Source organism: Oryctolagus cuniculus, chromosome 2 (assembly GCF_051225735.1).
Source record: "Oryctolagus cuniculus isolate XC-2025 breed Fujian yellow rabbit chromosome 2, ASM5122573v1, whole genome shotgun sequence".
NCBI classification, from domain to species: Eukaryota; Metazoa; Chordata; class Mammalia; order Lagomorpha; family Leporidae; genus Oryctolagus; species Oryctolagus cuniculus.
In genome coordinates this window covers 112635016-112648726 of record NC_142868.1, presented here as the reverse complement: position 1 = coordinate 112648726, position 13711 = coordinate 112635016, and the positions used below count along the sequence as shown (strand labels likewise).

The 13711-nt window shown below is 54.7% G+C and overlaps 1 protein-coding gene across 8 annotated transcripts in view; it reads left to right on the top strand.

The window, feature by feature from the left end:
- Nucleotides 1-13711, top strand: part of NPAS2 (neuronal PAS domain protein 2) — a 184162-nt gene that overhangs the window by 154133 nt on the left and 16318 nt on the right. For 7 of the 8 annotated variants that reach the window (XM_070068724.2, XM_070068721.2, XM_070068722.2 and 4 more), the window contains 5 exons: nt 1810-1891; nt 6108-6249; nt 6690-6799; nt 8531-8620; nt 11223-11369. In XM_070068724.2, the coding sequence (XP_069924825.1) occupies nt 1810-1891; nt 6108-6249; nt 6690-6799; nt 8531-8620; nt 11223-11369 (571 nt within the window). Of the gene's footprint in view, nt 1-1809; nt 1892-2990; nt 3393-6107; nt 6250-6689; nt 6800-8530; nt 8621-11222; nt 11370-13711 lie in introns of those variants that run through there. The other variant, XM_089327487.1, reaches the window with a different exon arrangement.

The following is a 13711-nucleotide window of genomic DNA, read 5'->3' as shown; positions in this document are numbered from 1 at the left end:
GGATTATCCACAAGCACCATGCCAGTTTCTGTAAGGGTGTGGAGCATTCATGGGCTTGGGTATCCCAGGGAAACCGGCGCCCCCTGGATCCTGAGAGATGGTTGCGCGTGTCTCTCTCTATGTACATATCCATAACAGGTCCAGGTAGAGAGATGGACAGTCGCACACTCCCCTGCACCAGTAGAGTCAACCAGTGAGTCGTTGATCTTCCGTAGTGTGCAGGACGAGAGGCGAGAGGAGAAAGGCTTGTTTTCCTTGGCCAATGACCCTGACTCTATTTCCTGCCCACATTCAGCCCTTGGGCTTTGATTCCCAGCCCACCCTGGGGGAACTGAGTGGCCAATGGCTTCTGACTCCCTGGCCAGTCTCCCCCACTGCCACCCAGCTGGAACCTTTGCCAAGGACCTGTCTTCCCCCCAGGGAAGGATGGACGTCACCCATACCTTACTCTTCAGGCTCTGCTCTCCCCCACTCTGCCTCGCCACCCTCCACCTCCTAAATCTTAGACAGAAGCTCCCAGAGACAGTAGGGTGCACGCCGAGTGAACATGGGAGGTGACCCGTGTTCCAGAGCCCCAAGAGCCCTTATCTCTGCTCAAGATTCCCCCCGGCCTCACCTCCACATATGAGGCGCAGTCGGTGGCAAGGCTGCTCAGCCACGGCTACGCTGAATTGATTTAGTTGCACTATGGAGTAAGTGTGCCTGGGGCTGGCTTGCTCTAGGTGTATTTGAGAGAAAACTTTCTGAGGAAAGAATTTACTGAAAGCATTGCACAGCTCAGAATGAACACGTTTTAAGGAAGGTTTCTAATTAGGTAAAAGTAGAAGCCCAGGGGGCCAGCGCTGTGGCACAGTAGGTTAAGCATCCGCCTGCAGTGCTGGCATCCCCGTATGAGTGCCAGTTTGAGTCCTGGCAGCTCCACTTCTAATCCATCTCCTTGCTGAAGGCCTGGGAGAGCTGAGGAAGATGTCCGAGGTCCTTGGGCCCCTGTACCTGCATAGGAGATGCTCCTGGCGTTGGATCAGCACAGCTCTAGCCATTGCACCCATCTGGGGAGTGACCCACTAGATGGAAGACCTCTCTCTCTGTCTCTCCCTCTGTAACTCTGCCTCTCAAACAAATAAAATAAATCTAAAAAAAAAAAAAAAAAAAAAAAAAAAAAAAAAAAAAAGAAGGTAGAAGCTCATCCCATAAGTGGAAATGTACTTTTTTTAAGTTGAGTTTGGAATTGGGAGAGGAGAGGGAGAATAGTGAAAGAGAAGGGAATGAAACATCTTGGAGAAGTGGACAGGTGGCCTAGAGGTTAAGATGCCACTGAGGATGCCCATGTCCAATATCAGATACCTGGGTTTGATCCCTGGCTCCTGATTCCAGCTTCCTGCTAATTCAGACTCTGGCAGGCAGTGGTGATGGCTCAAGTAGTTGGGTTCTTGCCACCCACATGAGAGGGCTTGATTGAGTTTCCAGCTCCCAGCTACTGCAAGCATTTGGGGATTTAATGAGTGAATGGGAGCTTGCTCTCTCTCTCTCTCAAATGAAGAATAGTTTTGAATTCTTGGAAATGAATATATTTCAAGTGTAACAGTAGAAAGTAATTTTCGATGTGATGCTAGTCATCACTCCAGTAAAACTTAAGCAGGAAATTCAACTCATTCCTTCACACAAGTCACAGACTAGGCAGGGGCCTCTGTGCTGACTGTCAGGGAGGGTGCATTGCACAGGCAGCCTCAACATGCTGTGTAAGCTCGCTTTTCAGCTGGCCACCTGGAATGTCCCACCTTCACTGTGGTCTCTTGGTTCTCTGAGCAGTTATGCAGATGTCCGGGTGGAAAGGAGGCAGGAGCTGGCTTTGGAAGACCCGCCTGAGACCATGCACCCCTCAGCACTAAAGGTAAGCTCATTCCTGCCAAGGGAGCAAGGCAAAGCCTCCCATGAGTTGTCTCACAAAAATAGTCATAAAACTGGAGCAACTTATCAGTGTTGTGCTCTGGGTATTCTCGTGTTGCTCTCGGTCATGGTGCTGTTCTGGTGTTTTCCTGCTTCCCTTCAGGACAGTCCTGTGGGTGGGTGCTGTTGTCCTCGTCCTCCTAATGAGGCTCAGAAGCACACAGAAGTTAGCTGTGGACCCAAGGACACCAGCAGCCCACCCTTCAGAGCTGGGTTAGAAATCCCCTTAGGACAGGTGACTCTCCAGCCTTCCAAGAATGCCTGTGAATTTGTGTTGTATTTCTCCCACAGAAAAACGATGGAGAGTTAATTCCATCAACCTTTTGGAGCATGGCATAGTTCAGGTGCCCTGTCCCTTCCTGAGCTAGGTGCAGGTGCTCTGTCTCCTGGGTCCAGGCATCCTGTGGGTGAATAGGCTGCTCCTAGCACGCTCTCCACACAGTTGCTGTTCATGTGTCTCTGGTCTTGGTTACCAGCCCTGCTGGCCCCAACTCCGAGTCAGGAAGCTCTGCTCTCAGCAGGCGTTTCCCTCCCCAGAGCCCACTTCCTGCTTCCTGTCCCCAACCCTCACATCCCCTGCCTGGCTCCCTCTGGCCCAGCTCCTCCCTGTTTGTCAGACAACTCAAGGGACCCTTGGAGACCATCTGCAAGTAGACCAGACCCTGTTCTTCAAAGGTCGTTTTTAAAAAATAGACACAAATACTGGGACAGAAAGAGAGAGGAAACAAAGAGTGAAGACTGTGTTGTTGTATTTCATCAAAGCTAAGAGGCCATTGGCTAGAAGGTCTACCATCATCTCATCTCCCCCGATGAAAGAGAACAGGCTGCCAATCAGTTTGTGAGCCAAAGATTCCTTTTCATCCATCAGAGGACGCATCCTGGCCCCAGATATGTTCACGTGTGGGTTGGGAAAGCATGCTCATGGGAAACACCTAGGATGAGAAAAAAAAAAAAAAAAAAAAAAAACTGCGTGGTTTTCCAAATGTTTTTCCACCAAAAGTAAACTGATCTTTTCATGCCATTTTTCCTCCCACTTTTTGAAGTGCCCCTGTAGAGCTGACAGAGTTCAGGTTCCAGGGTATTCCGTGGCCTGGAAACCAGAGGTCTCGGCCAGAGGCTGTGCAGCAGCCACAGTTCAGCCTCTCGGCCTCCCTGTGATGGCACGAGAGCATGTCTCATCCACCGAGGACCACGCTGGAAGGAAGGAGAAATCCCCCGTAGTCGTCAGAGAGCAGCTGGTATGCCTGAGGAGCGAGCCTCCCCGGCTGGCCTGCTGCATGGTGGGGCTTCCCGCAGTGATGGGTCCCCGGTGCGCTGCTGTGACCCAGCTGTCACTGTTTATGGACGTGTTTATTGCCCTGTCACACGATACATCACGCATCATGCCAGAGAATGGAATTACACCGTGAATATGCAGGTGCTAGATGCACCGTACTGCATGGCTGAAGAACAGGCACACTGTGTCTCGTCCAATGGAAAATTCATCATTAAGGTCTCCGTTCCTTTGAGGATCCCGGAGCCTCATAAAAGTATAAAGTATATTTGTATAAATCCACAAATGCAGTCTCACGTACAGGGTTAGAAAACCCCTTTTAAAGGAAAACTTCCAGGGAGCCGGTGCTGTGGCGCAGCAGGTTAAAGCCCTGGCTAGCAGTGGCAGCATCCCATATGGGCACCAGTTCGAGTCCCGACTGCTCCACTTCTGATCTCCCCGCTGATATGCCTGGCAAAGCAGTAGAAGATGGCCCAAGTGCTTGGGCCCCTTTGCCCATATGGGAGACCCAGAAGAAGCTCCTGGCTCCTGGCTCCTGACTTCGGATTGGCTGAGCTCCGACCATAATGGCCATTTGGGGAGTGAACCAGCAGATGAAAGAGCTCTCTCTGTAACTCTGTCTTTCAGATAAATAAAATAAATCTTTAGGGGGAAAAAAAAAGGAAAACCTCCAGGATGATGCTTCGCCAACCATCAGCAGTGATAGACCAGGTTATTATTTATTTTTTTTCTTTTCTTTTTTTTTTTTTTTTTTTTTTTTTGACAGGCAGAGTGGACAGTGAGAGAGAGAGACAGAGAGAGAAAGGTCTTCCTTTGCCGTTGGTTCACCCTCCAATGGCCGCCGCTGCAGCCGGCGCACCGCGCTGATCCGATGGCAGGAGCCAGGATCCAGGTGCTTTTCCTGGTCTCCCATGGGGTGCAGGGCCCAAGCACCTGGGCCATCCTCCACTGCACTCCCTGGCCACAGCAGAGAGCTGGCCTGGAAGAGGGGCAACCGGGACAGAATCCGGCACCCCAACCGGGACTAGAACCCGGTGTGCCGGCGCCGCAAGGTGGAGGATTAGCCTATTGAGCCACGGCGCCGGCCTGGGTTATTATTTTTTTTGTAAAATTTTAATTCTCAAGTTTCAAAAATTTCAAATTTCAAGTCACTGATGGACTCATCTGTAAAATGCAAATAAGGGGCCAACACTGTGGCGTAGCAGATAAAACCACCACCCTCAGTGCTGGCATCCTATATGGGTGCCAGTTCAAGTCCTGGCTGCTCCTCTTCCAATACAGCTCTCTGCTATGGCTTGGGAAAGCAGTAGAAAATGGCCCAAGTCCTTGGGTCCCTGCACCCTTGTGGGAGACCCAGAGGAAGCTGCTGGCTCCTGGCTTCGGATCAGCACAGCTCCGGCTGTTGAGGCCACCTGGGGAGTGAACCAGAGGAAAGGAAGACCTCTCTCTCTCTCTCTGCCTCTCTGTAACTCTGCCTTTCAAATAAATAAAATAAATCCTTTTTAAAATGCAAATAAATTCCCATGCTTGGATGGAATACGAAGTGGTGTGAAAGTGCTTGCTCCCTTCCTGGGTGCAGGACCACAGTATGCCCCGGGAGCCATGGTCCAGGGACCCCTTGCGAGGGCCCTGATGGAAGGGACTGTGTCATTGAGCACTAGCACATCCAGGTCCTTCCTGTGACTCTGTTTTGCACAAGGGCCTGAGGGTCACACTTCCTGCACAGGCCCTTCTCCTGCACACGCATGATGTCCACCCTCACTGGACAGAACCTGTGATGGAATGAGGAGGTGAAAAGGTCATGCCAAGATGGCTGCTGACAACAGAAACTGCCTAGCAACAGGCCGTGATTGGGTGGCTTCGGAAACCACATGACAACAAACAGAGCCTGACTGACAGCAGGCCATGATTGGATGGTTTCAGAAACTGCCTGGCAACAAGAGCCTGACTGGCAACAGGCTGTGATTGGATGGCTTCAGAAACTGCCTGGCAACAGGCTGTGATTGGTTAGGGCCCCTTGACTGGATTGGCTGCCTTGGCTATATAAGCTGCTGCACCAACTGAAATAAACGAATCTGCCGGCTGCTCGCCTCAGGCCTGCTTTCACCCAACTCCCAGGGTCTGTGTGGTGACTCCACGCCTCTTGCCCCCACCATGCACCTCCTCTTAGAAAAGAAATCAACCTCAACAAGAACCACCATTGCAACTCACACAAACAGGATTTTGTGCCCGAGACTGTGGGTTATAGACCAGCCTGTCCATGTAGCCCATTGGTTTCCGGCAATTTCCACTTTAAGACAAGGCAGAAACAGGGTTCAGGAAAGAAATAACTATGTCTTTTAATTAAAATGATCCCTGTACGTAGGCCATGGAGGATGGGAGTATGTCCCTCAAGGTCATAACCATCGGAGCTGCATTGTTTGTTTGAGGCAGAGACATCCTGGTGGCAGGATCAGTGCGGAGGCAGAGTTCGGGAGAGGAGGCCACAGGCCCTTTGCTCATTCTCCATGTGAGGGCACAGAGGCTGCAGAGAGAAGTCATGGGAGGCAGTGTGTCTGTCTCACTGGACACGTTAACAGTGTGATGCCAAAAGCAACCTTGCATCTGCATCCCAACTCTGCCCCTTTTCTTGGAAAGCCGAGATTCTGGGTGTCAAGGTGACAGTTTTAAGGAAAAAATAAAATGCAAAGTCAGCTGGGAACATCTAAATCAAAATAAAAGGTGGGGAAGCGTAGTACCTACTGCTTACCAGCTACAATCCCTGCAGCCGTGTCTGTCCGACTCCGGCCCAGTGTGCTTTGGGGGTCTCCCGGCAGCCTCCAGGGTCTCCTCCATTCATTCCCATGGCGAGATGCCAAAACACGGGCTGTGTGTTTGTGTGTTTCAGGACAAGGGCTCTGGCCTGGAACCTCAGCAGCCCTTCAGCGCGCTGGACGCAGGCGCCCCAGGCCTTCACGCCAGCCCCTCGCCATCGGCATCCTCAAGGAGTTCCCACAAGTCCTCGCACACGGCCATGTCAGAACCCACCTGTGAGTGCCCTGCCATGGAGGGGGCGTGGCCCAGGGGGCCTCACTGGACCAGGATCAGTCCCACAAGGGTCCCCAGGCCTGAGCGGAGTCAGGGCTGTCTGTGCCTGGGAACAGAGGTTGTCCTGCAGTCTGCACCCCTCGTGCCCTACGTACTCCTATCTTTCCACTGCGGTGCAAGACAAAGACAGAAAGTGGGTGACATGTGGGTCATGTAACTTAGCTGCTCTTGGTAACCCCAGTGAGGTGTCTGATGGGGCAGGTGGTTGGTTGGACACCCCTGGTGGAAATGAGTTCTGGGACTTGCTTGTGGTGTCTTCTACCTGCTTCCACGCTGAGCAGTTTAGCAAGGTTCCAGCCAAGCCCTTGAGTCCTGCCACTGGTTGCGAAGACAGCTTGTGAGTACACGTGAGTCAGGAAGATAACGCCTTGCCTTCTTACAGCCACGCCAACCAAACTGATGGCAGAGGCCAGCACCGTGACATTGCCAAGGTCGGCCACTCTACCGCAGGAGTTACGGGTGCCTGGGCTCAGCCAGGCCGCCACCATGCCGGTACGTATGTGGCACAGGGTCTCTCACCAGCAGTATGCTCCCTGTGACCGAGGCTGCAGGGACAACGAGCCACAAGCCGCCTCTTCCTTAGCCGTGGAGAATAGGATGGCCCGGGTATGGGGAGAGGAAGGTAAATTATTTAACTGGCAACCAAACGGAAACATTTTCATAATGAAATTAACGTGGCTGCATTTATAGGACACAAAATCCAAGTGGGGGCCGGCGCTGTGGCTCACTTGGCTAATCATCTGCCTGCAGTGCCAGCATCCCATATGGGTGCTGGTTCTGTCCCAGTTGCTCCTCTTCCAGTCCAGCTCTATGCTGTGGCCTGGGAGGGCAGTGGAGGATGGCCCAGTGCTTGGGCCCTGCACCCACGTGGGAGACCAGGAGGAAGCACCTGACTCCTGGCTTCGGATTGGTGCAGGGCGCCAGCCGTGGCGGCCATTTGGGGGGTATACCAATGGAAGGAAGACCTTTCTCTCTGTCTCTCTCTCTCTCTCACTGTCTAACTTTATCTGTCAAAAAAATGTTCAAAAAATTCAAAATCCAAGTGGATTTTTTTTTTTGACAGGCAGAGTGGACAGTGAGAGAGAGAGACAGAGAGAAAGGTCTTTCTTTGCCTTTGGTTCACCCTCCAATGGCCGCCGCGGCCGGCGCGCTGTGGCCGGCACACCGCGCTGATCCGATGGCAGGAGCCAGGAGCCAGGTGCTTTTCCTGAAAAAGAAAACTCATAGCTTCCCAGCTGGGGTCAAAGCCACAGGGACCCTGAGGACCCCCCTACACCGCCCCGGCCTCAACCCAGGGAGGATGCTGGGAAACCATCAGCCCAAGTGCAGCTCTGTGTACACAGCAGGGGGTGTCCCTAGTATGCTCCAGATTGCCCCAGGATGTTGGGGAAAGCGTGCAAGGGCACTACCCAGACCACGCCATTCTGATCTTTTGTTGCCATCTACCTTAGCAGCGTGCAGCATCAATCACTTGGGTCATCTTGTACAGCTTTCCCTGGTGCGTTGGCAGAGAGCTGGATCAGAAGTGGAGCAGCCAGGTCTTGAACCAGCGCCCATATGGGATGCCCGCCCCACAGGCAGTGGCTTTACCTGCTACGCCACAGTACCAGCCCCTAGGATTTCATTTCTTGTTTCTGCAAATTGTCCCCTACCCCATGCCACCTACCCGAGTGATCTTGGGAAGCAACAATGCCACTCAGCTCACTGCCCTGGGGTCCCTGCGGACCCCGCAGAGAGGCAGTGAAGGGGCCCCGGTCTTCATGGCCAGTGTGGGGTCATGGAGGCAGAGAGGACAGGATCGTGCTGGACAGCACTGCTGGGGATGAACCCCCTGGGGACAAGAGCAGCCAGATCCACCAGGGCTGGGGTGTGAAACAAGAGACAGGAAAGGGGAGCCAAGCAGCACTGGGGGGTTCTGGGGGCCTTGCAGACCACGCCGTGCTGGACACGCATCGGCGGCCCCGAGTGCTCCAGGGGCCTGCTCCAGGCCACCTGCAGTCCAGCCCCTGTGTGTGTCCACCCTGACGGCATGCCCTGTCTGGGAAGTGGTGCACCCATCGAACAGCTGCCTGTACCTTCCGGAAGTCCTGACTCCCAGCCGTTTCCCAAGTGCATGCAGAAGGGCCTCCTGTGACCCAAGCGACTGACTGAGATGCGGCCTCCCGCACCGCTGCGGGGGCCCAGTAGCAGTATTTGTCACCGAGGCCCCGCTCTCTTCCCCAGGCCCCTCTGCCCTCCCCTTCATCTTGTGACGTCACGCAGCAGCTCCTGCCTCAGACCATTCTGCAGAGCCCAGCTGCTCCCATGGCCCAGGTGAGTCTGGGATGCAGGAGACGGGCGGTGCCTCCTCCAGACACAACGTATGACTTGCTGTGGAGCACACGGGGGTTATCGATGCTGACGTGCGTCACCCACTTACGCAGCAACCGCGGCCCTGACGTGGGCGGGGACTGCTGCTTCCTCAAAGCGCACCTGTCTTCTTCCTTCATCCTTGTCCTGTCCGCATGCGTTCCCCACGTCCCTTCCTCCAGGGCCTGCTTTTGAAACCTCTCACTCATGTTTGCTCAGCTCTCTGCCACTTTTCTGCATTCTTGTCATTTTTTAATACCTCTAAATTGGCCATGATATTTTTTAAAAAAAAGGAAAAAGGTCTGAATTAGGTCGAATGTTATTGGGAGGCTTTGAAAGGCTCAAAAAGCTGTGAGTCTGGGACTATAAATATCACATTTGCTTTAAAAAAAAAAATAGGGGGGCAGGGAGAGTGGATTACAGCTTTGCTGAGTAACTGCTTCCTGGTTTTAGCCACGTGCACTAAGTTACTATCTGGGCCAAGGAGTGAGAGACGCTAGGACGCAGAAATGACTGTAACAACCCTCGCCCTAGTGCTCGGAGAGGAGATGAGCAGATAGGTAGAGACACCGCTCATGGCGGGGCAGGGATTTTATGGAACCAGAGAGAGAATAATCGGGGAGGAGGTGACATTTGTGTTGGCTGCGGGAGGATGGGTAGAAGTTAGCCAGATGAAGAGGCGGAGGGACAGCAGGCAAGCGGGACCTGCTGTGCACCCCGTGTACGGCTGCGGAGCCAACGGACAGACGCTCTTTTGAAGCCAGAGCTGTCCCTCTGGGGTTTCTTAGCTTGGCCAGGAGCTGGCTCTGGGTCCCAAGAAGTGGTTCCCCAGCCGATGGAACTCGGTAGAGGGGTCTCTCCTGCTCTCCTGCGGTGAGGGAACGTGTGCTTGCGCGGCGAGGTATAGAAGGCACCCACCCAGAGTCCGCGCATTGAGAGAGTCCGCATCCGTCCTCGTTAGGCCAAAAGGGAAAAAGCCAAAAGATTTTTTTTTCTGTAAATTTCCTAAAGCACATCTGGTCTGAGATGAGTGAGTTTTTTTGTTTGTTTTTGTTTTTGTTTTTGTTTTTTAAGCCAAAGGCACATGAAATGAGAATTGCTTTGACCTGCAGGTCCCGCGTAGGGAAGCACATCGATGCTGGTGATACACACCGATGTGACGGAGGCTTTGTCTAGCAGTCACTGCCCTCAGTGTGTTAGACGCACTGTGTGGAATAACGGCTGTGTTCTTTACGGCATCCTGCAAAACACTGACTTTTCAAGTCAGACAGTTCTCCTTCCAACCCAGGGAATCAATGAGATCCTGTGTTCCCCCCTGACACACACACTCCCTTCCCCAGTGTTATCAATGAAGCTCCCTTCAGGGAAAAAGAAGAGAAAGCAAAACTCGGGGAGGCAATGGGGTAGTTGGCCAAGAAGTCTCCTTTGTGTCGAACGTGAGAGTAGATCTTCTTACCAGAGACTGACCGCTGGGTGCCTGGAACACCCTGGAAAGCTCGGGCTGCTTCCAGAAGTAGCTGACGCTCAGGATGTATGCACCGTGCTGGGTCGCTCGCGCGCGGAACCAGCTCAGCCGCCACAGCTGTGGCCCCTGGAGGTGGGCGGTGCAGCAGCCAGCCGCTCCTGACTTTGTAGAACCCACCATGGAAGTTTTCTTCTTCTTTTTTTTTTTTTTTTTTTTTTTTTGACAGGCAGAGTGGACAGTGAGAGAGAGAGACAGAGAGAAAGGTCTTCCTTTTGCAGTTGGTTCACCCTCCAATGGCCGCCCCGGCCAGCGCGCTGCGGCCAGCACACCGCGCTGATCCGATGGCAGGAGCCAGGAGCCAGGTGCTTCTCCTGGTCTCCCATGGGGTGCAGGGCCCAAGCACCTGGGCCATCCTCCACTGCACTCCCTGGCCACAGCAGAGGGCTGGCCTGGAAGAGGGGCAACCGGGACAGAATCCGGCGCCCCGACCGGGACTAGAACCCGGTGTGCCGGCGCCGCTAGGCGGAGGATTAGCCTAGTGAGCCGCGGCGCCGGCCTCTTGTTTGTTTTCTAAACCACCTACCTGATGCAGCTTGCTTGCTTGTTCAAATTCTCCATCAAGATCCCAGCCGAGTGCACCCTCGGATGGAAGTTTTCTTGTGATCTGGCACAGCTCCGGTGTGTTTTGAGCTCAGGGGTAGCAGCAGAATCTGTCTTTTATACACAGTCTGGTGCCCAAGCTTCCGTGACTGGGGCAGGGGCAGGGGCTGGGAGCAGGCCCTTACTTGCAAAACTTCTTGGCCTCACGCAGCTCCTGGGCCTCGGGCTTCACTGGCTGCCCTTGGCCAATCCAGCCGTGCGACCTGCAGCAAATCGCAAACTGAACACCTCCTGAATGGCCCAGTGGTCAGCCAGGCCTGCAGACTTAGGCTGTCCTGCAGCCATGACCCTGGGCCGGGCCCCAGCCCCTGCTCCCTGCTCCGTGCAGGCGCCCCTGCAGCGGGCTCCTTGGGAATTCACGGGCCAGGGAAGGGAGGCATGCGTGCCTGGGCTGCTCAGCAAGACCGGCCTGCAGGTGGCAGTGACCCCGTGACCTTGCAGTTTTCAGCACAGTTCAGCATGTTCCAGACCATCAAAGACCAGCTGGAGCAGCGGACGCGCATCCTGCAGGCCAACATCCGGTGGCAGCAGGAAGAGCTGCACAAGATCCAGGAGCAGCTGTACCTGGTCCAGGACTCCAACGTCCAGGTGATGCCCTCTGCCGTGTGTCCGCGTCCACCCCGCGCGAGGGGACTGCCCTTAGTGATCGTTTCAGGGCAGACGAGGCTTCCTCCTGAGCCTCCTCTGCACCACCTCAGGGAGCCCCCGATGGCTTACAAAGCGTCTGCAACGTCCAGGGGCAAAGTGCAAGTCCAGCCCTGCCTCCCCGTCTCCAGGCCCAGGCACGATGCCCTCCTCCCTCCCCCCTCACCGGTCACTACCTCACCTGCATGTTCAGCCAGGCTTGTGGCCTTTGACACCCCGGCACAGGTGCCAGTGGGTCCCCAGCTGGTCCCTAGTAGCTCCCGTGGCTTCCCTGGGCTGCCGGCAGAGAGAGACGGAAGCTCTGTCTACTCTCTGCGATGGTCTGTCCAGAAGTTCTTGGAAGATAGAATGAAACGATAGGTTCGCTTTGCTGCAAACAGCTTGGAAATCCACACACAGAGTTTTTTTCACGAGCCTTGCTTACCATGCGCTTTCGTGATGACCCCGCATCTGCATGGATTTCAACATTTTTGCACAAAATCTCTCTCAATTCAATTTTCTCCAAATGCATAGGAGTGCCCTGAGACAGAGGCTGGGCAGATGAATTGAGGGAGAGATGGGGGGTGGTGCTGTGTGTACCCCAGCCTTGGGCTGGCTCCTCTGCGCCCCCAACTGTGGCATGCCCAGGGTTGGGGGGGGGTACCCTCTGATGCTCCAACCTGCAGCAGCTCTTATTGTTGTCACTTTTGGGACTCCTTTTGAGAGAGACAGAAGGGAGTCACAGAGCTGCCCCAGGAAAGTGGTCAGGGCCCCGTCCCTGCTGCTGCCCCCAGTCCTGCCACAGGCCCCCTCCCCTGGCCACACAGCTCCAGCGTCTGTGACACGCAGATTCCACCAGGGCGCAGCCTGAGCCGGCACGCTGTGACTCCCACATCCTGTGCTCATGTGCTGATGGCCAGGGGAGAAGCCTTGCTCAGGCCACGCTGCCTCTCTGAGATCCCAACAATGTGGCCCGACCCTCAAGGGCATTCATTGCGGGCTTTTCAGACAGTGCCCCACCCCCACGTCCTGTGCCTGCACAGCCCTCCCTGGCAGAGCTGGGCCCTCACCCTAAAAAGAGTAACCCAGGTCTGGGCATTTGGCTTGGCAGTGAAAATGCAGGTGGGACGCCTGCCTCCCTTATCAGAGTGCCTGGGCTCAAGTCCCAGCTCTGCTCTGAGTTCCAGCTCATGCAGACCCTGGGAGGCAGCAGCAGCTAGGTCCCTGCCACTCAAATAGGAGGCCTTGATTGAGTTCTGAGCCCCTGCTGTTGTGGGCATTTGGGGAGTCAACCAGTGGATAGCAATCCTCTCCTCCTGCCATTTTTTTGTTTTGTTTGGGAAAAAGAGAGGAGTCCAGGGGTCGTCGCTGGGGCACAGCGCATTAAGCCACTGCCTGCAACACAGGCATCCCATAGGGGCGCCAGTTCTAGTCCCAGCTGCTCCACTTCTAATCCAACTCTCTGCTATGGCCTGGGAAAGCAGCGGAAGCTGGCCCAAGTCTTTGGGCCCCTGCACCCATGTGGGAGACCTGGAAGAAGCTCCTGGCTTCAGCCTGGCCATCTGGCGAGTGAACCAGTGGATGGAAGATCTCTCTCTGCCTCTGCCTCTCTCTCTCTCTCTCTGTAACTCTACTTTTCAAATCAATCAATCAATCTTGAGCAAGAGAGAGAGAGAGAGAGAGAGCAGTCCAGGGCAAGCTACCGCCCTGCACCTGCACCCGCTCCTGCTCAGGCATGTGTGTATTTTGTGCCCCTCACTAGACAGCCTGACCCCTGCCCCCGGCGGCCACACCCCTGCATGGACCAGGTCCGAGTGCAGTCAGAAAGCTGTAGGATTTTGAACTTCTTCTCTCCCAGCTGGAGACTTTTCCTCTCTAATGCAGGGCCTGATGGGGCCCCAGAATTCGTGTGGCTCCGGTTACCTTAATGGAGTTTTTCTGGTAGCAGGAAGGGGGAAGCTGAAGCCCCACACTGATTAAAGTGTTTAGCTAAAGGCTCAGTGGGTGTGCGAGCATCCTCCTCCGTGCCGGGGGCCCTCTGCTTCCTGCCTGGCCAGACACAGAAGCCGGGTGGCAAAGTAACAGGTAGCCAGGCTCTGGCTTTTGGCCCCCTGGTGCAATCAGGATGGCTCCCCCTATGGCTGGTGCGTCCTGGGGGTGGGGTGGGGGGGCACCGTGGAAGCCACGCTCTCCCGTGTGCTCCATCCCCGCGCTGCCTCCCCGGCCCTATCTCTGCAGTGGAATTTTCCAGAGAACGTGGAAATCCACAGATAGCCAGAGCCGAGAAGGTTTCCCTCCAGCAGTCT